A 24,714-nucleotide genomic window follows, 5' to 3' on the forward strand; every position below is an offset into this window, starting at 1 on the left:
TCGTAGCCTCCGTATCGTCCATTCTTTGAATACTTTCAACTTCGAATCTAACTAATCGTTCCTCCTTTTCAGGCATATCAAAGGTAGTTTTATTGCACGTGTCTTGTGTGGTCTGCGTTTATGAATATTAAATTCATCAAGTAGTACGAAATGACAAAATTATACCGCTACAAGTACGCTAGCGAACGTGATAAAAATTCATTTGCATAACTCGAAGGTCGACGATATCCACGCGTTCATCCGACACGCGCGATGAAAGTGACGGAAGTCACGGACGCGGATGGCGCGTTTTCGCGAGTTTCCGCGGCAGGAATCGCGCCACGTTCTCCGATCGATCGAGGATGCCAGGCTGTATACCGTGAAAGCGCGAAACCAGCCAGTAAATGTCGTTAAACGTGCTGTTTGATTCGCGGCACGATCTGTCCTCGATCGGTATGCGAGCGCCGAAGATCAGACTCGATACTTCGATATCGAAAACGAGTCATACGCTGAAAACAAACTCGATTCGAAGATAATCTCTATCCTCCCGTGCCTTCTGCTTCGTTGCGAATTATCGTATATTTGGTTGTGCGAATTCCCGAGAATAAGATCGGATTTTTGGTCAGTCGAAGAGGAAGCGGAGGATCAAATCCGAGTCGCTAAAAAGCCAAACTGATCAACGCGATTATCGCGACTTTTATCGCGCGAACGTGAATTTACGAAAAAGATCGAATCTTTGATCGCAAGGATCAGTTTTTCGTATCTCGAAACGCAAATTCCGATCGATTCTACTCTTTGCAATTGCGTCTCGATTTCATTATACAGATACGTGGTTGATTTTCAATTCTCAGGAGCCAAATTGATCAACTCCGCTCTTTATAAAGCTGTGAATTGCACATTATTCAGGTACCTGATTAGTATTCGACATCCCAAACAAGAAATACGTATTATTCTCATAAATTGATTTATAACAAAGAAAAGTAGCACTGTCGTCCTTTCGTGCCTCGTAATTTATGACTCAAACGATACTAAATTCGATACTAAATACTAAAAATAAAAAAAAATATAGAGATAATAGAACTATGCTGATGATAGCTATATATCGATAGATACGTATAAAGATGGATTCGTACTGATGGACGAACGGATTCCGACTCAAAGTACCAGTTGAACACCATAGTTAACAACCTGCACTGCCAATCTATCTTAATAGCATGAGAATTATTCCGTCGTTTCGAGGCGAGTGTCTCCGAATGTTGGCAATTGACCAACTGGCCGCTCGAAAAGTCTCATTGCGAATGGCCATTAATTCGACTAGCTCGTGCGAAGGATTTTCTGCGAGTCGCGTGACAGCCGTTTCGCAAATCCTACTTATTTATGCTGTAATATAGGCTTTAAGAAACTAAGAAAAAGAGAAGAGGAAAGACGAGGAAAGAAGGAAGAGAACAATAAGGGAGGAAATGATGGGTAGTTATTGAACGATCGACGTTCGTTTAACAAACTGTTCCACGATTCGAACGATAAGGAAGAGAGGAACGATGAAAGGACGAGAGGGAGAAGGACGAAGGAGAAGAAGGAAAAGGGAAAAGAAGAGATACGGAGCTATTGATACTGATTGATCCATGATTTGTACCTATACGAGGGAGAAGATGAGGATGAAGATCGAAGAAAGGAAAGGAGAAAAAAGGAAAAGGAAAGGGAAGACGCGGAGCTGTTGAAAGATTGACATGCTGTTACCGAGCATAATTTATATTCTAGGAAGAAGACGATGAAAATCAAGAAGGAAATAGGAAAAAGAAGAACGAGGGAACGCCAAGTTATTGAACGATTGACATTCGTTTACCGAGCTCCCCCGTAATTTAAATTATAAGAAGACGAAGGCAAGATACAAGGCGAAAAGGAAAGAATAAATATGGAATGGACCATAATTTAGATTGCAAAGAGAAGAAGAAGAAGAAGAAGAGGAAGAAAAAGAAGAGGAGAGGAAAGTGTAGAGAAGAAAAATGAAAGAAGAGGCGCAAGGTTGTTGAACGATTGTTATTCGAGTCGTGAGCTGGCCCATAATTTAGATTATAATTTAACGGGTGCCTGCAACGCGCGGATGACGATCGGCCAACCATTTTATGCAGACGACATGCGTCAAACGTCGACAAGATGGCTCACGCCGGTGGAACGTCCCTCGTCAATATCCATAAGTCAAAGGACATCCGTCTTTGCGTACACACGCGGAATAATTTACAAGGATCCGTGATAACCAGCCGAAGGAATCGTTGCCGGACAACGTGCGCGAGGTAATAATGCACGGGAACGAGATGACGCTGTTTCCTTTCGATGAAGCGATAATAAGGCGCAACGAAGGCTGCCTTGTATTTATTAATGGATTGCACGGTAGCGTACACTACTAGAATAGGAAAAATGTAGAGAAAGAAAATGTAGGGAAAAATAGGGATACAAAAGATGATAGTGTAGTATTCGAATAAGTAATCGATGGCATATACCGTTGACGACGAAAATAAGTGGAAAGGTAAGGTAGAAATAGGTATGGTCGAAGTTTCGTTAACTACGATTTAACGGCTTAACTACATAAAAGAGTAAGTATTAATTTCAATTTGTTTGCTACATATTTTACGTACAATAGGGATATATAATAAACAAAACTGAAGCATATAACACCGGTATTAGCTCGATCGAACTTCATCTTCCACTATCTGCCCCTTTATTTTTGTGCCCGACTGCATAAACGAGTATTGTAATTACCGAATATACTTGATACTTATCGGCCGCTTGTATTACAGGGAAAACTAGGTTGTATCGTGTTTTGAAAATTTCTATACAGATTTAGTACAATTTTATCGAAGCTTAGATTTAGAGTCAACAAAGTCCCGTTATTTATGGTCGACAGTGTACTTAAATATAATTGGTGGAAAATAGAGCGAAATAACGAAGATCGAAGAGGATCGAAGCGAAACAACGCGAGTTGAGGCTATTAGAAGAAAGATGGTATTTCGCTTACAATTAAGCAAAGTTGAAATTCCTCTCTCGAGGCATTTGCTTTTTCCTGTTTTCTTTTTTTTTTTTTTTGGTTTAGTTACATCACTCTTGTGTCGCGCACGCAATCGTACAACCTTCGAATTTTTTACTTCTACATCAACCTTGAGTTAAAAGACGAGCGTACGTAACAACAGTTAGTCCAACGTTTTGTTGCACATTAATACCATCTTAATCTACGATGCTAGTTTATGGAGCGGTAAGATATGATTGGATCATAATGGAAAATGGAAAGAATAAATAGTTCCTGTTGCAAATAGAAATTTTTTATCTATCCAACCATCTATTCGCGGAATAAAAATTGCGTAAAACTTACGACCTGTCCTAAATTTTTATTTTTATGCTACAATATTGCATTTTTTGTATCTTTAGTCGATAGTTTGACGTGTTATTCGTCTAATAATTAGTAGCATAGATTTGCCACGAGTGAGACTGCTAAATTTTAGTAGAAATTAGAAACGTTTGTATTTCAAGATTGAAAAATGAATTTCTCCTTCTTGCGTGAATTTAAGGAAACGAAAGGAGTTCGTGTCCTTTTATTGCGATTTTATTAAAGCAAAAAGATAGCTGTTTGAAACTGTTCAGACTCGTTAAACGCGCGTCGCAAGATTCCCTCATTCCGATAGCGCGGTTCTTTCAATTTAGATTCGTGACTGGCATCTTTATAATATTTCTAGTATGTACGTACAATATACGCGGACATCTTGTACCTCGTCCGACATCCATTAACGATGGTTTTTACCATCCGTTGGGGATAAAGAGGTATTAATTCGTTTTAACGAAACGTTCCAAAGATCTTAGTATCGACAGTCGTCTCAGTAAATTCACCGTGTAACATGTAAAAATTACATATCGACGTTTAAAACCGTGGTACGATGGATGACTCCGAATAAAAACAAATAACAGAAAACAAAGGTTAAAGCATAAATTCAATATTTTTTATAACTTTAAAATAATCGATTTTATGTTATTTAGAAACTACATTTTATATTCTACCCATGTTCGGTTTCGGTTCAGTTTAGTTTCAGTCCGATTTCGGTCATAGAGATACAAAGATAGAGTACGCGAGTCATACGTTACCGTGTAACTGAATGCGACATGGGCATAGAAAGAGAACGCTGCATAGAGATCCCTTCTGTTCTGGTCTAATCCGCTAACGCATGCACACTGGCGCCGCTCATTGATCGGTGTTACGCTTACATATTTACTGTACGAATGTGCATGCGTCATCAGACAAGGACACAAGAGGCCTCTATGTAGAGTTCAACCTTCTATTCCTATAGAATCGCTTTTCAGTCCACTCACACGCTCTATCTTTATATGTATCCCTATAGTTTCGGTTTGATTTCGGTAGGATCGCAAAACCGTGTACAATATAAAGTAGAATATTCACCAATGGGTGAGTATTAACCGAGTGGGTAAAACAGATTTCTACCTAGATTTCGTTTCTTTAGTTGTATTCATAAAAATAAATTGCATGAAATTTGGCATGAAATCGCATAAATATCCGTAGTCTAATTATATTTAATATCTAGCCCATAATCGTTAAAATAGACAGCCTCTCTACCCCGATAAATATATAATTAAATTAATTGTTAAAAGTATGTATATTTGTGAATATTTGTAAAGAAAAAGAAATGTTAAATCGATCGTTTTGGTAGGTTTGGTAATACTAGTGTAATGTAATCGTCTCTCTTCGAAATTTGTTTTATTCGAGTCACACGTTGAACGATCAAGAAACACATTCCCTTTCATGGTAAAAGCACAAAGTATGCGGGTAACGAGATCCATTGAGGACAATAGAAAAAGACGAGTCGCGGATCTAAATTGGTTTCGACAATCGTCGACCAGTTTGCTCAACGACGAGACGACGAAAAGAGTTGCAGCAACCAGCCCGGGATGAACAGAGCTAACCGGTGAAGAAACGAACTTAAAGACGAATGCAGATTGAAGATCGTTTCTGTGTCGCAACAATTGACGCTTTTCAAACGACAATTTCTCAATCAAATCGTCATTGAATAGCTTAAAATACGACGATTTGAACATTCAACAAGTGCATGCGACGTTTCGACGCTTAAACGTTTGAAAGATTCAGAATCCTTGAAATTTTTAATTTAAATACTCGAATTTTTGGTTCTTGAAATTTATAGACATATTTGCATTTTAGAGTATCGGAGCTTTTCAATTATAGCATATTTCGATACTCGATTGCTTTACCTATAAATTTGAGATTTTTTAATTTCAAAGTTCTTGGATCTCTAAATTTCTAAATTTTCAGACTTTCAAGCTACCAACTTTTCGAATCTGTCGATTCTTCAACTTTTTAGAACTGAATTCCAATTGTAAGTGATTGGTAAATAAAAAAAAAAAATTCACTGAAAGAAGAGTTTAGAAATGAAAAAGGATCGAAGGATTAGTCGAGATCGAGATACCAACTCCGCCTTAATTCCAGCCCGGAACCCACAATTTTCATTGCCGACGACGCTTGTTATTTCACGATTTTGCAAACAAATTTGCGGTCGTACAACATTGCGTGATTTAACCACGAATTCATTCGATATTTTTTTTCCATGGATTTTTATCTCTTTATTACTTATATTACTATCATGCCGTAAATTTAAAAAATGGAATAAACGATAGGCTATTAAAATATTAAAATACACAATAAAATTCGCATTATTCCTGTTCAATAAAAGACTTTATGGTTTGAAACGAATGTTCCATTCCAAATTATAAAAATTTCGCTTTCGAGAAATATCGATGTAAAAATTAATATTAAGCAAGAACAGTTGCACACGCGTCAAAACGAAATATACCGAGGCTATACAATATGTTTATACATATGTGTAGGTATAAAATTATAATATATCACACGATAACGTTTTTATGCGGCGAATTACTGTTTTATTTATTGATTTTGAACTCACCGCATCGTCGTCTTGAAACTGCTCTGACAGGTTTCATAGTAAAAAATGTCCAAAAGAGGTTCGTTTCTTCTTCACACGCGCATGCACACACACACACACGAGCGCGCGCGCGCATGTACACTTCCTTCTCGATAGGCTGCTTACAAGTGACGCCTCACATTTCGTAAGCCTATTTTCAAAAAAATGATATTACATGTCTTTAAAACTCGCTCTTGTAATCTATGTAATCGGTAATTAGAATAATATTGACAATTAACATTATATATATATATATTAGATGTTATTAGATATTAGATACAATACACAGAAAAGAAAACAGACAAAAAAATGATACATTTTTTTAATATACCTGTAGTAAAATACCGAAAGAAATAAAGTTGTAATAAGGCACTCGGAACAAATATAGATATTGAAATTTCTACGATAAATAAAATGTTACACAAATTCTACAAATATTCCCCAAATTTATGTAATAAATAGCAATCGAATCCCATGAAATGACTTGAATTAGCAAACACATATTGAACTATTACTAACCTAAATCTTACGTTTCCACATTTCTCTGTATGCATTTATTTCTAACATCGTGTATGTGCTCATATGTATACAAACTGCATGAATGTATCTGCTACACACGTGTAAACACTTTGGTTAACTAACTTGAGTCACTTGAATGTCACTACGTTCTGTATGCTTTACACAGTATATGTATACAAATTAGGTTAGAATGTACAAAAAAAGTACTGCGTATACAATTCGCTATACAAAACTTTCAAACATCGTATAACCCTAATATTTCGTGATTAATTCTACCTTCAATTTGCGCCGACTTCCTTGAAGCACATCAAACTGGCGGGTTCGAAGCTTATTTATGACGTCATCGAGCATTGGTCGATAAAAATTCAACATTTACCACAAACAGCACCGTCTGTCGCATTACTGACTGTCGATGCTTACAACGGCTGAACTTCTCGTACAATCGCAGATGTCACTGTTTAACGATGAACCTGCCTAACGTGAGAAAGTGTATATAGGGCTTTCATTACAAATTTTACTATGAGCAGGCGATAAATAGAAAACGCTTGAGAATCATTTTAGTCGTATAATTCTCCAGAATTTTCCGCGACCACTGATTCAAATTATTTTTGTAATCTTAACGTTGCAAAAAACCACTTCCACCAATTCTATACTAGAATTTTATGTACGTTAACAGATATACCGGATGTGACAGGCAGCGTAACGATCTTTAAGGTTAAGTGACATTACGCTTTTTTTTATATTCCGACTTTTTTTTTATATCGCTAAACTATTCGAAACAATGCCAACGCCAAACTCTATCAGCGTAGCTGTGATATGTTCTAGCAATATGAATAGAAGCATGGAAGCTCATGCCTTCTTGAGGTAATTAGTCTTAATTGCAATCGAACTATGAATTATATAAAATATTGAATAGACGAATTCTTACTTTATTGTTCTTTTTCAGTAAAAAAGGTTTCAATGTTAAATCCTTTGGAACTGGCGATAAAGTTAAGCTTCCTGGAAATGCACCTGATCGTCCAAACATTTATGACTTTGGAACTTCGTACGATGAAATCTACAATGACCTTTTATCTAAAGACAAGCAATAGTATCCTTTTTATCAAATAAATGAATGAATTTTTTTTCTTCTTTTCACAAAATCTGTACGAGAAGTCCATTGACTTCGAGGCAAAATAGATATCTTTTTATTTTTATTTCTTCCGCATTATTATCTCTGATAAGTACCATAAAGTTTATGAAATAACTGAAACTAAAATTCCTTAACTATAACATTAGCTATACACAAAATGGTTTGTTGCACATGTTAGATAGAAACCGTAGAATAAAACCGAAACCAGAACGATTTCAGTTATCCAAGGACAAATTTGACATTTTAATCACATGCGAAGAACGTGTTTATGATCAAGTAATCGAATGTATGGAATCTAGAACTCAGGAAGATAGTCAACCAGTACATTTGATTAATATTGATATTCAGGATAATCATGAAGAAGCTACAGTTGGATCGTTCCTCATTTGTGAATTAGTCACTGTGGTAATTTCAGAATTCATTAAAATTTATGCATTGGTATATATTTAAGTCCTCCTGTAATTATTTCTCGAACTAAAAAATTGTTTTTTTCCAGCTGGCCAATAGTGAAGATTTAGATAACGATATAGATGAACTACTTCACGAATTTGAATCAAAATTTGCAAGAACGATCTTACACACGGTACTTTTTTATTAAGAAGCCTGTTGTATATCAACAACTTGGTGTTCATCAACGACTTAACTTATAAAAGCAGACTAAATTATATATACTATAAATGTAGCACCACATTATCTGAATCAGATTATGTGAAGCGAATTCCGTTTTTACGTAACAAGTAAGAATTCGATTCGCGCTTGCTGTTTAATGAGATATTGCTTTCCACGGAAATCGTTCTAGAAATCTGCTGTTACATTCATACTGTATCTCTAATCCGTGACAAAATATGCAAAAGCAAGATTATTGGATTCGTTCAGGTTTTGAAACGTCAGTATCAGAACGATTAGAAAAGATTAAAAAGCAAAGAATACAAATTATAAAATATTTTAATTTTATAATATATACGCATATAAGTACAACAGCAAGCTATTCTTATATGTGTATGTATGCCGTTATTAGAATGTATTTGTAGTACATAGAATTAATATGAGTCTCTGATATGCTTATAAATTCAGAGATTTGTATATTATAAAATATGATCCGCTGTTATATAGCGAAAAGGCCTTCAATTCTCATAATACAATATAAATATTCGTAAAATCAATGTTGATCGAGATGAGCGTACAATCTTCTTGTTTTTTCGCGTTTCTTTTTATTTGAGTGTTTATTAATCTTTTTCCACGGTTTCCCTTCGAGCAACAAACTCTGTGTAGAACCTGTCATCGATCCTGCATCCCTAAAAAAATAATTACAATAATTACCAAAGTATTCGAAACGAAATTCGTATACACGCTCCATTACTTATTATTATATATGAACAATTATTGTCAACAATTATACAAAAATGACTTTATCAATTAATAAATATACAATAATGTTACATACTTTGAATTAATTCTATGTAAACCGTGCATTTTTCCAATTACTCCTTTTACATGTACATTCGAAGTATTATCTTGAAAAAATACTTTATCTAAATCTTCAGATGTAGTTTTGCTCCCTTTATTCACGCGCACTGTTCTAGGTGGAAAATGCTTATTTTTCGAAATTATTCTTCTTCGCGGAGGAAATGTATGAAACGTTTTTTGTTCTGCTGTAGTGGGTGCAACGCAATACAACAATTTACCGTTTACAAAATCTTTCAGAAGATATCGCGCCGCACGTGGATTATCTGGTTGTCCATTCTGTGTCATAAAACCTCTATTATCTAAATAAAAGTATAAAATAAATTATTAAACTTATACAAATTATCATGCATTACTATCATGCTTAATACATAATTACATACAGGCATAAGCATTTAAAATTTCTTCTGCAGTTGGAGGACGATCAGCATCTTCTCCTTCTAATGGTGGAGGTATCATAATTCCATAAAGATCTTCTATAATGTGCCTTGGTATTAAAGTACCCAGTAATGTAATTGGAGGTACATGATCCCTCATTTGATCAATTGGCAATATACCATTTAATATCATTTCTGATTTTGTACAAACGAAACTAGGCATTACTAATCCAGGACAATCACAAAGAAGTAGATCCTTATCCAAGAATAGTGTTTGAAAATGCTTTGTTTTACCCGGTGTTGCAGACACGGATACCTTTTTGTCCATTAATAGGGCATTTATTGTGGAACTTTTACCTACATTTGGATAACCTACCAAACCAATTGTTGTGATTCCTTTTGTATATGTCTCACCCTTATAAATCATTTTGAAAAATGATACTAATTGATCTCTGGTTAATAATTCTGATGAATTCTTCACCTTTGTATTATCTTCTATATCTTTTTCACTTAATTTCTCTATTACATCATTCAATTCATTTAAATTACATTCATTAGATTGCTTAGAACTTACTTCCTCATTTTCAGTTATGGTATTATTACTACCATCATCTGCACTTTCATATTCGCTTTCTGAAGCAAATTCTGAAGTATACAAAGATCCATCACTATCATCATCCTCCACTTCACTCCCTTGTTCATCTTCACAATCTTCTTCCTCAATTATATCTTTTATCTTTTGTTTTTCAGCTGCCAATGTCGCGGAAAAGAATGCAACTCTCAAATTAATATCTGTAAAATATTTTGCCCATGCTTGTCTTTGTTCCTCTGTTAAAAAGTCTGCTTTATTAATTAGTATCAGATTCATTTTTTTAAAATCTACTTCTTTAACATATGCTTCTAGGTCCTCACAACGAAAGAGCAATGGATTTCTTGCGTCAACTATCTGTACAATAACATCACTACGCTCAACTACTCTCCACAATTGTCTCCAAAATTCCAAATTCTTTTCATAAGGAGTTAACATCAATTCTTCGACTTCTTGCAACATAGCAAGAGAACGTCTCCATTCTAAAAATTCTTCTCTCTCTTTGCTTTGCAATTCGTGAGCTGTAGTTGAACTATTCCATTTTGGCCTTCTAGGTATTTTCAGAAGGGCTTTATTCTTTTTTTGCATCTCCAGTACCTTTGCTTTTTCATCTTTCGAGAGTAATCCGATTCCATTTTTTGGATTAACGAATTTAATGTTTAATTTTTCTGCATGAAACTCGGTTCCTGCTAACTCTGCAGTAGAGAGAAATTCTTGAAAAGAATTTTCTTCCGTGACGGATTGAAGATTGAGACGTCCCCAGTCGTAGCCATCGTTTAATTCGGCAGTGTGAAGCTAATTAAAAATGCAATGTCAAAATATCGAATATTTATAGTTTAATTCATTTTAGTATGTACCAAAACAAATAGGTTATGAAAAGGTTATGAAATAGGTTATTATTACGTTACCATAGATGAATCAACATCTTTTTTATTTCTCGATGAACCGAAACGGCCCCTAATCAAAGCCTTTCCTAAATTGTTGCCTTCTACTTTTCCTTTTTTACCCATTGCGTTTGATTTTATACGACTTCAAGAAATAACAGCCAAACCACAGCCAAATCACAGCCAAATCACAGCCATCGAACGTTATCTCGCAAAGGATATAACCTAACAAACACGAAGATGGTACCCCGCTAGGGGTAGCCACCCACATGTCCTACTGGACAAATTGTAAAATTTAAATAAATAAATAAAAAAAAAATCGAACGTTAGAAGTAACGTGATGGCAGCATGAACGGAACATTAAAGAAATAGACGTAACGTATATTAACTAATTAAGTTATAAGAATCATTGCAAAAAGATATTTCAAATATAATTTCATGCACGGTGAAATATTACAGATAGAATTTAAAAATATATATATATTTATGCATCATACATTTGAGCTATGTCTCTATATTCGTATATATAGTTAAGCTAGATCTATGTCTAATATCTATAAATTAAATCTGGGATAGAGCTTTCATGGAATAATTTCTGCATCTTAGTTCATTTTTATTAATAATTGATAGGTAGACTGTTCTGGTTCACAGTTTTCTCGACGACCAGCAACAATTATGAAACGTTCAACATGCTTCACATGCTTCTCTATCCTACTCCCGCGCGCTCATCAATTCTCGAAATCGGAACAAGAAAAATTCTTTCGCAAGGCAGCTTGTGAACAGTTGTTTTTTTCTTTTTTTAATCCATTTTTTCTTTTTTTTTTTTTAATCAGAATTATACCAGTGTGTCATTGATTATATTTTATATATTACAATTTCTGTGACTTCGTATAGATTCACCACGCTTGTACACCACTTGCAAGTATCACAAGTCGAGGAGAAGAGAAGTCTCACTTACATCCAACACGAATTCAGCTCTCGCATTATTTAGAAATCTAGCCATCTATAATATGGATAATCAGTCGCTTTTTCTGGAAAAAGGACATTGTTCTCCTCAAATAAAGTCTCATCGGAAAAAGAAAATATACTTTCTTCCAAGTATGCTGTACTCGAACGCCTACTTTTGAGTTTCCTTTTTTAGCACTGAGTATAAAGTGGCTCGCAACGTGTCTGATATGGGCCGTTATTTTACACCCGCGATACTTTTATGGGATACCGCCGTTCTACGGTCTAGAATTCATTATTGATCAACTGTACAATCCAGCACGGAACAATTGGATTATTCGTGCAAAACGAACGGCAGTATGTTAACGTACACATAACATACAGATACTTCCGTCCCGAATAATTATTTTTCAATAATTGTCTCTTCCTCGAATCCCTCGTGGTTGATCGCCATCACGTCCTCTACCACGATTACTATAACCGCTCCTTCCCATTCTTCCCATGTTATTGTCGTTGGGACCTCGGTTCATACCACGATTAGGTCCCAGTTTATTTCCAAAATTACCAAAATTCGAATTAAAATTATTTGGCGGGTTCTGCCCGGGGTTTTGACCGCGGAAACCAGGACCAAAACCCGGCCGGTCAAAATTTGGCGGGCCTGAGTTCGGCCCCCGGAAATTCGGCAAACCTTGAAAGTTATTACCGAATGGTCCTTGGTTTGGTCCGAATGGAGGCAACGGGCTCGGCCTAAAGTGTTGATTGGGCCCGAAATTACCGTTTGGCGGTCTAAAGTTAGGGCCAAAGTTTCCGGGTGGTGGTCCGTTAGGACCAAAACCGGGATGCATGTTAGGATGGTGCATCATGTGCATTGGACCGTCAATTCCTTGCATACCAGGATGCAGCGGTTTATTTTGCATAGGATGCTGAGACATATTTGGATGTGGTACTAAACTTTGGATCGGGGGGGTCATGTTGGGATTAATATTTTGCATATTATGGTGACTCGACATGTGAGATATACTGTTGCCTAAATGAGGTATGCTGTTACTTATGCCGGAGCCTATAGCCAGCGGCATGTTATCACGTTTATCAAAGTTCCCTGAAAAACCACCATCCCCTTTTCTGGGGCCATCATTCATCGACTTCTCATCGTCCCACCGCGAATTACCGTCCCGATCTCTGTCATCGTAAATGTCGTTATCCAAAGACTTCTTCAAGGGGAATCCATGCGAACTTCTAAAGTCCTTATCCGCGTAATTACTCCTTACGTCGTAATCGGAACGTGAACTGGGCCTTCCAGGTCCGCTAGAGATGTTAAACCGTAAGTCTTCATCGCGATTCGCATTTCGAGCATTTTCACCATGAGGAAGTTTCCTGAGATCCTCGTCCTGTCCACTGTGGAAAGAGTTAGTCTCGTTGGAGTGCTGATTTGATTTCGTTCCCGTGTACCTTAAGTCGGTATCACTGGATTGTGAGTCTTCCGTCATCGCTCCGCCAAAGACCGGTTGATGAATCTTCGATGTTCTGTCGCTGGCTCCACCGTCGCTCCAACCGATTAGTTGATCGAATTTCCGCTTTCCACCGCGATTCAGCGCTTTCAGCAATTCAGGATTCTGTGCAAATTTGGAACTGGGTAAAGGTGGAGGAAGTTCGATATCGGGAACTTTGGAATAATCTATTTCGCTGTCGTCTTGCAAATATTCTTCGGAATCGTCCATGTTATCTGGTGGACCCACAACGTCACGTAGCTCTTCTATTTCTCCGGAAAATACTAGTTTATTTATGGCATCATTTCCTTTGCTAATTGCTTCTGCTAACTTAGAACCGGCTGCAATATTAGCAACGATTTTAATAATCTTAGAATTTTATTTAATATTACAGTACTGAATGTTCTCATTAACAATAAATAATGCTTACGTTCGACAGGAATCATTTTTCCATACAATATAATACCATTAGGTGTCACTTCATTTAATGGTACCGCTCCTGGTGTGGTTTCGATCAACTGATTCACAAATGCATTTAGAGCTTCTACCTGCTCCATATCCTCAGCCTCCATCTCATTCCATTGAGCTTGGAAATTCCTTGGAATTGGTTTGCTATATGGAACTTTCTTGTTAGCGAATTTCTTTCCTTCGTCGACTGCATGATCCAAATCCAAGCCAGGGATACCACCGCTTTTGTCTTCTGGTTCGCCATCGGCATTGATTCTATCTTCTGGCCCCATACCAGGTATTACAGCTGCTTCATCAGCTATGAAATAATCGAAACAATAGTAAAAAAATTCAAAATTCCCTTTTTTTAAAATGTGAAATTATTACATAAATTTTGTCCGGAGTTTTTCATTAGATTTGCATCTTTTCAAAGAATTACGAACCGATGGTAAAAAATGCAACAAGTTATTTTGTTAATGATAAATCTAAAGACTTTTATAAAAGTAGTATTCGCATAAATTGATATGGTAAATCTAATTTGTAGAAGATTCACTCTAGCGGACATAATTTGTGCAGTAACTTAATACTAATAACAATATTATTGTGATTATTCGCATAATATATTGTGTACCAATTTCATGATCATCAACGCCAGCCGATCCTGCAGGTAAAGTGTTGAGATTATACTTGTCTCTCATTAAATCACCAGGCCTGTTTCGTGTCCAAAACTTTGAAGTGTGATCATTACTACCGGAACACAGGATGTGTCCCAGCGGGTGCCAAGCTAACGTCCAAACTATACTGTCGTGAGCTTGTTCTATCGCACCTACCTCTTTGTCGGCTCTAAAAATTAATCATAGTGTGAGTGATGTGTAATAAATAAGATTAAAAAATAGGATTAAGAACTGCGGAAAGCGTACCCAACGTGCCAGAATAAAATAGCTCCATCGCTACCACCGCTACAAAATAGACCCTCGTGACTCGGGTGCCACGCGACGCTAGAAGCTTCTTTTTTGTGACCACGAAATGTTTGAACTTCTTGACTTAAATTTCGAAGATCAAACAACTTGAGCAAATGGTCCCGCGACGCGGTTACCAGCCAATTTCCATTTTCATTCCATTTAACATCCATTACTGTCGACTTGTGTGCATGTAATGTTGCGAGTGACTGGCCAGTCTTTGGATCCCATAATTTAACCGGTTGCTGATTATCTTTGCTTCCAGAGATGACTAGACTTTTTTGTGGATGCCAGTGCACACATTTCACATCAGCACCATGACCTAAACAACAATTATATGAATATTGAATTCATTGAAGTTTGTATTAATGATTGAGCTGTTCGTTGAAACCACAATTAATTAATAAATAAAATGTAAATAAAAATATTTTTTTCTAATGTTAAAGAGTAAATATAATATAATAAAAGAAAATATAATATAATATATACCCCTGAGAATTCGTTCTTCATGACACCGAAGAAAGTCCCAAATTCTGACTGTTCCATCATCACTGCATGTTGCCAATTTGTGATCCGTTGGACTGAAACTACCCACCCAAAAAGAAATGTTATATTCAAACAATACGCTGTCATGTACTTATAGAGCGATTCTTTATTTGCAAATGCTCACAATGAGAATTTTCTCAATAAAACAAGTATTACAACGTTATGGAATGTATAATACATATTTGGTAATTATTATCCCATGTAGGCACATGTATAAAATATTAGATAATAGAATAGTATGATGAACGATTGATTACACGTTGAGCTTTATTAACTTTTATTGAAGTTCTATCCTTATACAACTGCAATATATTCAAAGTGGAAGGAGACAGAATATGAAAAGTTTATTAATATTCAATAGAACATTTCAGGCATATGGTACACCTTACGGACATTATTATGATATGACATCAAAATATGATCATTAGAAATTGAAGTTAAAGCATATAATAGCTTACATTTATTACTGATTTGTCATTGGTTATTAAATAGATACTACACATGCAAAGAAACAAGCAAAGAATACTATAAATATTTTTCTTTTTTTTTATGGTACCATCTGCTAAATAAATTACGTATTTTTATGTCTACACATGCATCCTTGATGAATCCTAAACATATCATGTAGAAGTTAGTTAGAATCAACCGACAAACCTATAAAGGATTATAATTTTCAAAAAATTACTTAAACCAGATACATAACAAGTGACTATTATATGGTTGCTAAAATTCTTCATGTGTATGAAATTTTTTGAGTTAAATATATGCTATATGTGTGCGAAAAACGTGTATAGGAACGCGTAAAAATACACAAATGAAATTCATTTTCAGGACAATTTAAAAAATTATTCACATAACGATAATATATGTGATCTAAGAATGCGCGTAGTGGGCTTTTACTCTGAATTCGTCTCGCGGAATAGACAAACATCAGTAATAAAAGGAAGATCTATGTGTAAATATTGTAAATAAACAAAAAACCATCTTCGACAGTCATATCTGGCACTCAAACAAAATTCACTGCTGATCAAGCAACAAACTGTTCCATTATCATGAAAGTAGAATCTCTTTTTGATGCCACATGACCACCGAGTGATATACCAAGATTGATATTTTTTCAAAAGTTCAACATTTATTGCACAAAAAAAATGTCCGAAGTGTACATGAAGTTCGTTATATCTCTCTGTTACTCTCTCTCTTATCTGCAAAAGGGCACAAGTGACACAGACCAAAGAGAAAATACTTTATTTTTATTTTCAGAGACATATGATACTGTAACTGCCTTTATTTAACTTTATTGAAAACTTGGATGATGTAAAGAAGGACACAGGATATTTATTTTTATTTAATTCCATGGGAATCTCGACTAGGTATTGCTGTATATTTCTTGTTTGTTTATTCTTCATTCTAAATATACACATTTTACCTAATAACCTGACCATATAAATTCCATAAACTATGAGCCATAAGGACCTAATTTCTTTTTTCCTACAATTTGTTTTGTTTTTGTCTCAGACCTTTCTATATAAAAATAATAAATTCATACTACTGTAATCTAGTGGACCATGTAAATTTATTTAGGTCCCTAAGACTCTATGAATACAGTTGATAAATTTCATATTAACACACGTACAATATATTTGGCAGAAAAATTTACACTATCCTTGCTGATCAACTTTAAATATTATTAAGATACATGAAGATGTAAAAATTTCAAAAATTATTAATTTTGAGAAACTAAGCAAAAATAACTGGAATTACTTGTAACAACATTTATAATAGTATTATAGCACATTAAATTTTTTTTAAATATAGAGCCTCATAGTTTATATCACAATTAAATATCAAAATTAAATATATATATATATATAGGAAACCTTAATAAAAAAAAGTAAGAAAATCAATTTGTAATAACACGGATGTCATCACGTAGTATAGGGAATGTATTTTCATCACAGACTTTATATCACAGAAATTTTTCAAAACTTGAGAATATCTTCACCATACATCTAATATATCAGGAAATCTTTCAAATACAATTTATGGAAAATTTTAGAAATCACCTGTGTACCCATACAAGAATTAATATTTTTAAAACAAAAATGTTGTAAAACCAGAAGAGGAAGAGAATGAGAGTCATGTCCAATATCTTAACTACAGCAAGGATGGACGGATCATCGATAACAGTGGCGCAAGAGACGTAAGGACTAGTGTGGTGGATGGTATACCTGAGTCCTCTAATCGCTTCTTTGTGCGCCTGAAACATCTTGACGTTGTTCATATTGCTCTGCCAATACTTCACATAGCCTGCATGATCTCCTGTGACCATCCAGCTCTCATTGTGCGACCATACCATTGTTCTCACTGGACTATCATGTGCCTAAACAGACAAAAACAAATATTTGATTAATGCATCTAAAACTAGTATACATTCTACACAAAAAGTAATACAATGTATTCAAGCTTTAAAGTTTTGGTCCCTATTTATGTCCAAAGCTCCCTATTTATGCATATAGTCTTTTATTTAAATCACAAAGTTACAAATGATGATAATAAATTACAAAACAATATTAATAATATACAGAAATATTTAATTACTGTTAAACTATAATAAGGGGCATAAAATACCTGCAAAATAGTTTCAAAATTAAAGGTAAGACCATTCCACAATGTAAATTCTCCACTAGATGCACCAGTAACAAGGCGTCTTCCCTCTGGTGTCCAAGCCATACAAAAAATAGGGCAGCGCATTTTATTTGTTGCAGTCTTCACAAATCTTGTGGTGACTGCATTTATAGGATTGTCAACATAACTAGGTGGTGGAAGCAGATCAGGGTAATACATCACATCTGGCTGTAGGGCGCGTCTGTCTCTGTAATCCCTCTGCCATACTCGATTCTACATATAAAATATGTAATAACACTATTCATCACTGATATCACAAAACTTTGCAAACCAAATTAAGAATCCTACCTCTAAGCTTTTTATAATGGCAGAATTATAATCCACAGTTTTACGCATAACAGATTTCCTAAGTCTTTTGCCATCAAATTCATCTTGTAACGTATCTTGACCAGCCGCAACAATTTTGGGTGCATGATAAGGTCTGAATGGTTTAAAGAAACCCCTTGTTCCATCTCTATGATTAGTGTATCTGTGCTGATAACTTCCAGATGTGTTTATTGTAGTCAAATTAGGAGGTGGAGCTGATAAATTTGGAGTGGCAGGAGGTGGAACAGACATATTAGGTAAACTTATAGCTGGTGGAGGATTTGCAAATTGAGTATTTGCAGACATAACAGCAGTTGTTAATTCTGTAAATAAACACAAAATATGTTTCTTATTATTATTCCATAAAGTAAGTTTAACATTATTTAATCTTTATTAATGTTATATTTTATATATTCTTCAAATTATTTTTATTCAATTCACATATGGTATATGATACTCTATTGGGTTATCCAATAAATGGAAAAACTTAGAAGTCTGACCTAACTATTTGCTCTATTTATTATGTTTAAAAAAACTATTTAAATTTCAATAAAGTAGCAATAATACTATGGTTGTTTTAACACATTTTCTGATGAACTAGAGATCTACAACGTTCAAATATAAACGAACAGAAACTGTACTTTCACAATATGTGAAAATCTAATACCGATTTCTATTGGTAGAAACATACTTCATGCACTATTTATCTTTATTATTGTAAATTTCAAGTTTCCTTTAATCATATAGTATAGCAATGAGCAATATATAATAATTAAGAACGAGTACAAAACCTATCGGAATCGGAATGTTACTAAAGGTTATACGAATTATTTTTCGAGAGAAGCTAACCAATTCGACAAACTTTATTAAAAATTCTACATTTCTCTAATGCAAAGTGAAGCTTGTTTACAAAAACTGATAAACAACCTGCTCATTAATTGTGAACAAATTTTCTTTGATGCTGTTGCACTGTAAAACGCTTGTCACATCTCCCGAACGTGTGTGGATCGAGCGAGTAGCGATAATTCAGCCCGCCGCCGTTAGATGTCTAGCAACTTTCCTTCACTCCGGCTTTCTTCTCTATATGTTCTAATATCCCGTGCAATTAAGGCAGGGGTTGCGAGCATAAGGCCTACTGATGAGTCTGGTTGGGTGGTTCCGAGACGAAACGCACCTTTCTTTTTCGTTCCATCCTTCTCTTTTGTTCTTCGGGATGCGACACGCGCTTTAATGTTGTATCTTTTATAGCTTACAACTCTGCAGGTGGGGGAATAAGACACAAGCTAAAAACTTAATACTTCCTTACGTTCTTAGATTCACTATCGAATCCGAACGTTAACACGTTTTTGATATATATTATACACAATATCACTTGTTATTTCCACCGTTTGTATAAAAAATGTTTTCCAAGTAATATGATGAAATATATGTATTGAAATGACTATATTATTTCCGAAACAATTTTTGGTTTCACGCTTTATATTGATGTAAATTTAAACACACACGAGCAAACAATGAGAAAATTATATGTCCCCTATATACTACGGACGCCATTACTCATTTGGATGATCACATCCGTTTCATTCGTATCCACTTCCGATAGTGATTTTGATAAATTGCTGTAATGTATATATTATGATAGAATTTTATTAACTAATAGCGTTTCATATATAGAATAGATAAAAGTATATTCGTATTAACCTAATGTTTCACTTTTATAATGAAAATTTAAAAATTTTAAAAATTGATAGGGATTTTTAAGATATTTTAGAGATTCTAGGAAATTAATACATTTCATACATCATATCTAATATACCTGAATGTTACCTTTTTGAGTTATCTGATTTCTGTATTTTTAAGATACATATTAATAAAATTTTTATTATCATTACTATATTTATTTAATTTTATTTAATTCCACAAGAATAAAAATTCATGTTTCATTCCTATCGTAAAAAGAGCCACCTGTTATAAGTTGCCAAGTTAGCATCTTTAGCACAATTAGCATTCTTGCGTACAAAAATGTAAAGTGGTGCAACAACAATAATAAATATAAATATTAAATATATGAAATTTTATTAGAAAATTAATTATAACTACATATATTTAAAAAACTCCAATTTTGTAAAAGAATATAGTAAAAAAAAATATAAATCATGGATGATAAATGCGTCATAACAAAGCTTCCTCATCACGTACAACAAAAATTGTGTCATACACGACCTCCTTATAGACAAGGGAAAAGATTGACGTCTGTGAAGGTAGCATTGTGAACTTGTATCCTATCATATATAAAATTATGCTTAATAATAAGTAATATTTTATAAGTTACTTTCTCATATTGTATATATCATTTATTATAAAATTGAATACAATTTTCATAAATCACACGATGAATTTCTTTAAATAATAACAAATTTAAGTTTACAAATAATTTTATTTTAAATACGTAGTTTATTTCATAATTTGCTATCATTTTTGGTTGTTTGTAATATTTCCTTGACACTCTAGCTCTATGTAACAGGTTTATACAATAAATGATGAATCAAAACACTTAATGATATGTGGAGTACCAAAACTCCAATTAGGTGATGAAGTGAGAAAGCTTGTTGAACCTTATGGTAATATTAGAAAGATACATGTAGTGTCTGATTATCCCACAGAGGAATTTACAGAAGCATATTATATACAATATGATCGTATACAAAATGCAAGGTTCATACCTTTTCATATTTCACTAATACCTTTTATATAATTGAATTTTTGTAATTTGGTAATAAAATAATCCATGTCATTGTGTCTTATATTATACATTATATAGAATAGCAAAACGATTCATTGATGGCAAAAATTTTTATGGAGGTTCACTACATGTTTTTTATGCACCTGAACTTGAAAATATCTCGGAAACTAGAGCTAAGCTCCTTCAACGTCGAAGAGAAGTAGCTATACGTATAAGAAAAAATCAACATGATATATTGAATCCAAATACTGATAAATTTGTTCCAAAGTATGTAAACAAATTATGCAATAGCATAAAAGACTTGGCTTGTTATTATAATGGAATAACAACTTTTAGAGAACAGTATAATAGAAGAAAAAGAACACCTGCTTTACCACTGACAGAAGAGCGCCTCTGGCAACAGTATCCTGGAGAAACATTATTTTCTATTTATGATGGTATACCACAAAGTCTAGATCCAAGGCCAATATGTGAACCTAGTCTACCATCAACATCATCTGAATATCAAGCGGATACCGCATCTAATTCATTGCAAAGTCCTTATTATCCAACTGAAGCTATTATTGCTCAAACAAGTGAATTTAAAGAAACTACATCAAAATTGGACTGTGTAAGAAACAAAAGAAAAAATTACAAGGGACAGTCTATTAATAATAATCTCAAAGTTAGAGTTGTCAAGCCACAAATTGTCGATACAAGTGCTATAGCAAAATGGGATACTTCAAATAAGAATATATTTTCTAATCCAAAGAAGGCTCGGAATAATATAATTATTAAATTAATACCAAAAAGTGAAAATGAGAAAAAAAGGATTGTAATAAAAGATCCAAGGTATATTACATATTGCATTTTGTATTAATTGTACTTTCATAATAAATTATTATTATCATATTGTTTAGTGTTACCCAGTTAGTACAACCAAGCGAAAATCTGCGGTTGTCAATTGAAAAAGCCAAATCTCAGGTACGAGCAGCGATGCAAATGAACAACAAGGAAAATCCATGATTTTATATCAAGACAAATAATAAAAAGTTTATTCAAAGGATTATTTATTTTACATCAAGTAGATACGCACTATTCCAATCGAATAACACTTATGTTTATAATTAATTTTTACAATTATTTGAATTTGTTTAAAATATATAAAAAATATAAACTATGTCTAAATTTGTCCTATTATAAAAAATTAATAAAACCCTAAATGATAACCGTTGAATCTGGATCCCACTGTATACCACCTAATTTCGATTTTGTAGTATGTTTCTTGTGTGGTGGTGTGTTTTCTTGCAATATTTTTGAGGTAATACCTTTGTTCCTAAATACCTGTTGTGGTGATTTTATTAATGTTTGTACTTGTCCATTATTTGAACGATTCCCGAGAGGAGTTCGAATCTGAAAATAAAATATGAAAACTTTATAATAGAGCATAAACATTTATATTTTAGAGTCGCGCTGACTCGATTGACTGGGACTCAAACTCGTGGCTGTATCGTCAGGTTTCGAATTTCGGTCGACTCTTAGCCGGCACCTTTACAACTCGATTATAAATTATAGTTGTATTGTGCTTATTTCAGCGTGGTTTCTGCTGGTTCAAAATCCACCAACTCATTTTCAAATAAACGAATAAATCGTGGTGATTCCGATTTACTGGATTTGTGATAATAAACATTAATAACTGAATTTTAAAACTTTGTTGTTAAAAACTGTACTTCAATAACATTCTATTGTGATGTTTTCATATGAAAATTTTAGAAAAAATATATCTATACTGCAACTACCATGTCTGCAAAATAATTTATTAAGTACCTTTGTAGATTCACTTCCATCTTTATTAATAGAATTAGAAAATTTCTTTTCGTCTATTGGAATTTTCACTTCTGATTTTAGATTTTTTTTCTTTTTTTTAATTGTATCTATTTTAGTTCTTTCACTTTCAAAATTAGCTAGTTTTGCTATATTATCATCATCAAATGTTATAATTACTTCTTCTTTAGATACTTGTGCTATTTTTTCTTCAATAATTTGTACATTGTCTAATTCACTTGTTTTTAATTCTTGAGGCTCATCCAATATCAATGAATCTCTCCATACTTTAATTATGTCATCGCTAGTAACACATGTTTTCTTTTCTTCTATATCCTTCTTTACACATACATCATTGAACTTGTTTTGCCCTGAGATTCTTTGAGATTCACTCGGATCTTCCAATTCTTCCTTCGCTGATGCAAATATTTCTTTATTAGATATAATAAATTTTTGAAATAAGTTTTTTACATATTGTAATATAAATTAACTTTGAATTATTAAGAACAATTTCTCACCAATCACTGAAGTAGATTTATTTCCAGATGAATGACTAGAATATAGTGATTCAGGTGATTTGGATTTGTTATCGCAATCACTAATGACTGAATTCAAAGAATTTACATCACTTGTGGCTAAACTATGTGAAGCCTGTACTTCAGTAACATTAAATTGTGATGATGTTTCACAATATGAAAATTTTGGATAAAATATATCTGTATCGTAACTACCAGCTCTATGTAAAAATTCTTGAGACCTTGCTCTTAAACGTTTTATAGATTTTGGCATTAAAATTGGCGTTCTGTCAAAATCCGCAGCTGGAGATCGAGGATCAAGTCCCAAGATATTAAAACGTTCCTTTTCTATATCAGTAATTACCTTTTCATTATTTAAATTACTAGTTGTTGGTGTTGAGGGAATATCTGTACCTTTATCTTCCTAAAATAGTTAAGTGAGCCTTATAAATTATTGATAATAATACAATTTCTAAGCCATGTTATAATATACATAATTTACCATTGTTGGCAGTTGTACTTTTGGAATATCTATTACTTTTGGCATACAATGTTTCATTGGAGTTAAACATAGCATTATTTTATCTATATCTGTTTCCAAATACTGTTTAGTTTGTAAATGTTTTGGCATTGCTGATATCATTTTTTTATTTGTTCCAAGTGGTGTACAATTCACCTATAAATATTACAAATTTTATATATTGTGTATTATTATACAACTTGTGAAAATATATGTTAACTTGTGTTAAAATTACTTCTATTGGTGTACGATTTATTCCACTTGTTATTGATCTAGGATCAATTAATGTTTTACGAACTATTGGTGGAGTTTCCATAATGTCTGTCTCAAGAGTTACTTCATCAGTAGATAATGGACATCTTATTTCTTCTTTTTCCATTTTATTGTTATAAGCCTCAGTATTATGAGGAAAAAACTTATTAACATAATTTCCCATTATTACGTTTTCACCTAGTAATTCAATAAATAAATTATGAATATAATTAGATTGCACTTGCACAAATAAACGACACTTAAATCATTTGTTTGGATACATAACAAATAGTAGCACATTTTGCTTAGCATTTTAAAAGTATTTACTGGTAATTTTAGGTACATTTAATATTGTATAAAACTTAAAAATTGTGTGTGAACTTACTTTATATATATAAATTAAACCCTTCAAAAATGCATACAAAACACAGTAAAATTCTTAACGGGCCACTGCTCCGATCTTAAACATGGTAAATCGTAATTATCTTTTGAAAATTAAATTAACCGAATGACGAAGTCTTACCAACATGTGGCTTTAAACAGGGGTACCAATGCACAAACTGTATATC

General features: G+C 33.7%; 6 protein-coding genes across 10 annotated transcripts in view; 2 read left to right on the forward strand and 4 right to left on the reverse strand.

The window, feature by feature from the left end:
• Positions 1–6,018, reverse strand: part of LOC117234970 — a 65,947-nt gene extending 59,929 nt beyond the window's left edge. The window contains exon 1 of the mRNA XM_033496567.1: positions 5,955–6,018. The gene's annotated coding sequence lies outside the window, so the exon portion shown is untranslated. The remainder of the gene's footprint in view (positions 1–5,954) is intronic.
• Positions 6,019–6,943: 925 nt separating this feature from the next.
• LOC117234974 (RNA polymerase II subunit A C-terminal domain phosphatase SSU72) lies at positions 6,944–8,786 on the forward strand. The gene is made up of 4 exons (XM_033496573.1): positions 6,944–7,355; positions 7,438–7,581; positions 7,770–8,028; positions 8,120–8,786. The coding sequence occupies exons 1-4, from the start codon at positions 7,273–7,275 to the stop codon at positions 8,219–8,221; spliced, it is 588 nt and encodes a 195-aa protein (XP_033352464.1). The 5' UTR covers positions 6,944–7,272; the 3' UTR covers positions 8,222–8,786.
• On the reverse strand, positions 8,554–11,150 carry LOC117234969 (large subunit GTPase 1 homolog). Its single transcript, XM_033496565.1, has 4 exons — positions 10,962–11,150; positions 9,471–10,848; positions 9,068–9,389; positions 8,554–8,918 (listed from the first exon to the last, which is right to left on the reverse strand). The coding sequence occupies exons 1-4, from the start codon at positions 11,061–11,063 to the stop codon at positions 8,783–8,785; spliced, it is 1,938 nt and encodes a 645-aa protein (XP_033352456.1). The 5' UTR covers positions 11,064–11,150; the 3' UTR covers positions 8,554–8,782.
• A 252-nt stretch (positions 11,151–11,402) lies between these two features.
• LOC117234968 lies at positions 11,403–19,882 on the reverse strand. Of its 2 annotated transcripts, XM_033496563.1 has the most exons (9): positions 19,240–19,882; positions 18,295–18,635; positions 17,950–18,219; positions 17,550–17,701; positions 15,265–15,362; positions 14,737–15,097; positions 14,448–14,659; positions 13,800–14,135; positions 12,293–13,710 (listed from the first exon to the last, which is right to left on the reverse strand). In XM_033496563.1, exons 2-9 carry the CDS (start codon positions 18,616–18,618, stop codon positions 12,293–12,295), a joined length of 3,171 nt encoding a protein of 1,056 aa, XP_033352454.1. In that variant the 5' UTR covers positions 18,619–18,635; positions 19,240–19,882. The 2 variants fall into 2 exon arrangements, with proteins under 2 accessions (XP_033352455.1, XP_033352454.1); XM_033496564.1 differs by lacking the exon at positions 19,240–19,882 and having other exon boundaries at positions 11,403–13,710; positions 18,295–18,618.
• Positions 19,883–20,164: 282 nt separating this feature from the next.
• On the forward strand, positions 20,165–22,097 carry LOC117234973. 4 transcript variants are annotated; one of them, XM_033496570.1, is made up of 5 exons: positions 20,166–20,573; positions 20,837–21,027; positions 21,134–21,322; positions 21,392–21,886; positions 21,955–22,097. In XM_033496570.1, exons 1-5 carry the CDS (start codon positions 20,469–20,471, stop codon positions 22,058–22,060), a joined length of 1,086 nt encoding a protein of 361 aa, XP_033352461.1. In that variant the 5' UTR covers positions 20,166–20,468; the 3' UTR covers positions 22,061–22,097. The 4 variants fall into 4 exon arrangements, with proteins under 4 accessions (XP_033352460.1, XP_033352461.1, XP_033352463.1 ...); XM_033496569.1 differs by having other exon boundaries at positions 20,165–20,573; positions 21,134–21,886; XM_033496572.1 differs by having other exon boundaries at positions 20,437–20,589; positions 20,824–21,027; positions 21,134–21,886.
• An 88-nt stretch (positions 22,098–22,185) lies between these two features.
• On the reverse strand, positions 22,186–24,682 carry LOC117234972. Its single transcript, XM_033496568.1, has 6 exons — positions 24,531–24,682; positions 24,129–24,343; positions 23,876–24,049; positions 23,377–23,797; positions 22,862–23,274; positions 22,186–22,447 (listed from the first exon to the last, which is right to left on the reverse strand). The coding sequence occupies exons 2-6, from the start codon at positions 24,327–24,329 to the stop codon at positions 22,253–22,255; spliced, it is 1,404 nt and encodes a 467-aa protein (XP_033352459.1). The 5' UTR covers positions 24,330–24,343; positions 24,531–24,682; the 3' UTR covers positions 22,186–22,252.
• Positions 24,683–24,714: the final 32 nt, after the last annotated feature.

This window comes from Bombus vosnesenskii, unplaced genomic scaffold (assembly GCF_011952255.1).
Source record: "Bombus vosnesenskii isolate JDL3184/JDL3185 unplaced genomic scaffold, Bvos_JDL3184-5_v1.1 scf7180000013311, whole genome shotgun sequence".
Classification (NCBI taxonomy): Eukaryota; Metazoa; Arthropoda; class Insecta; order Hymenoptera; family Apidae; genus Bombus; species Bombus vosnesenskii.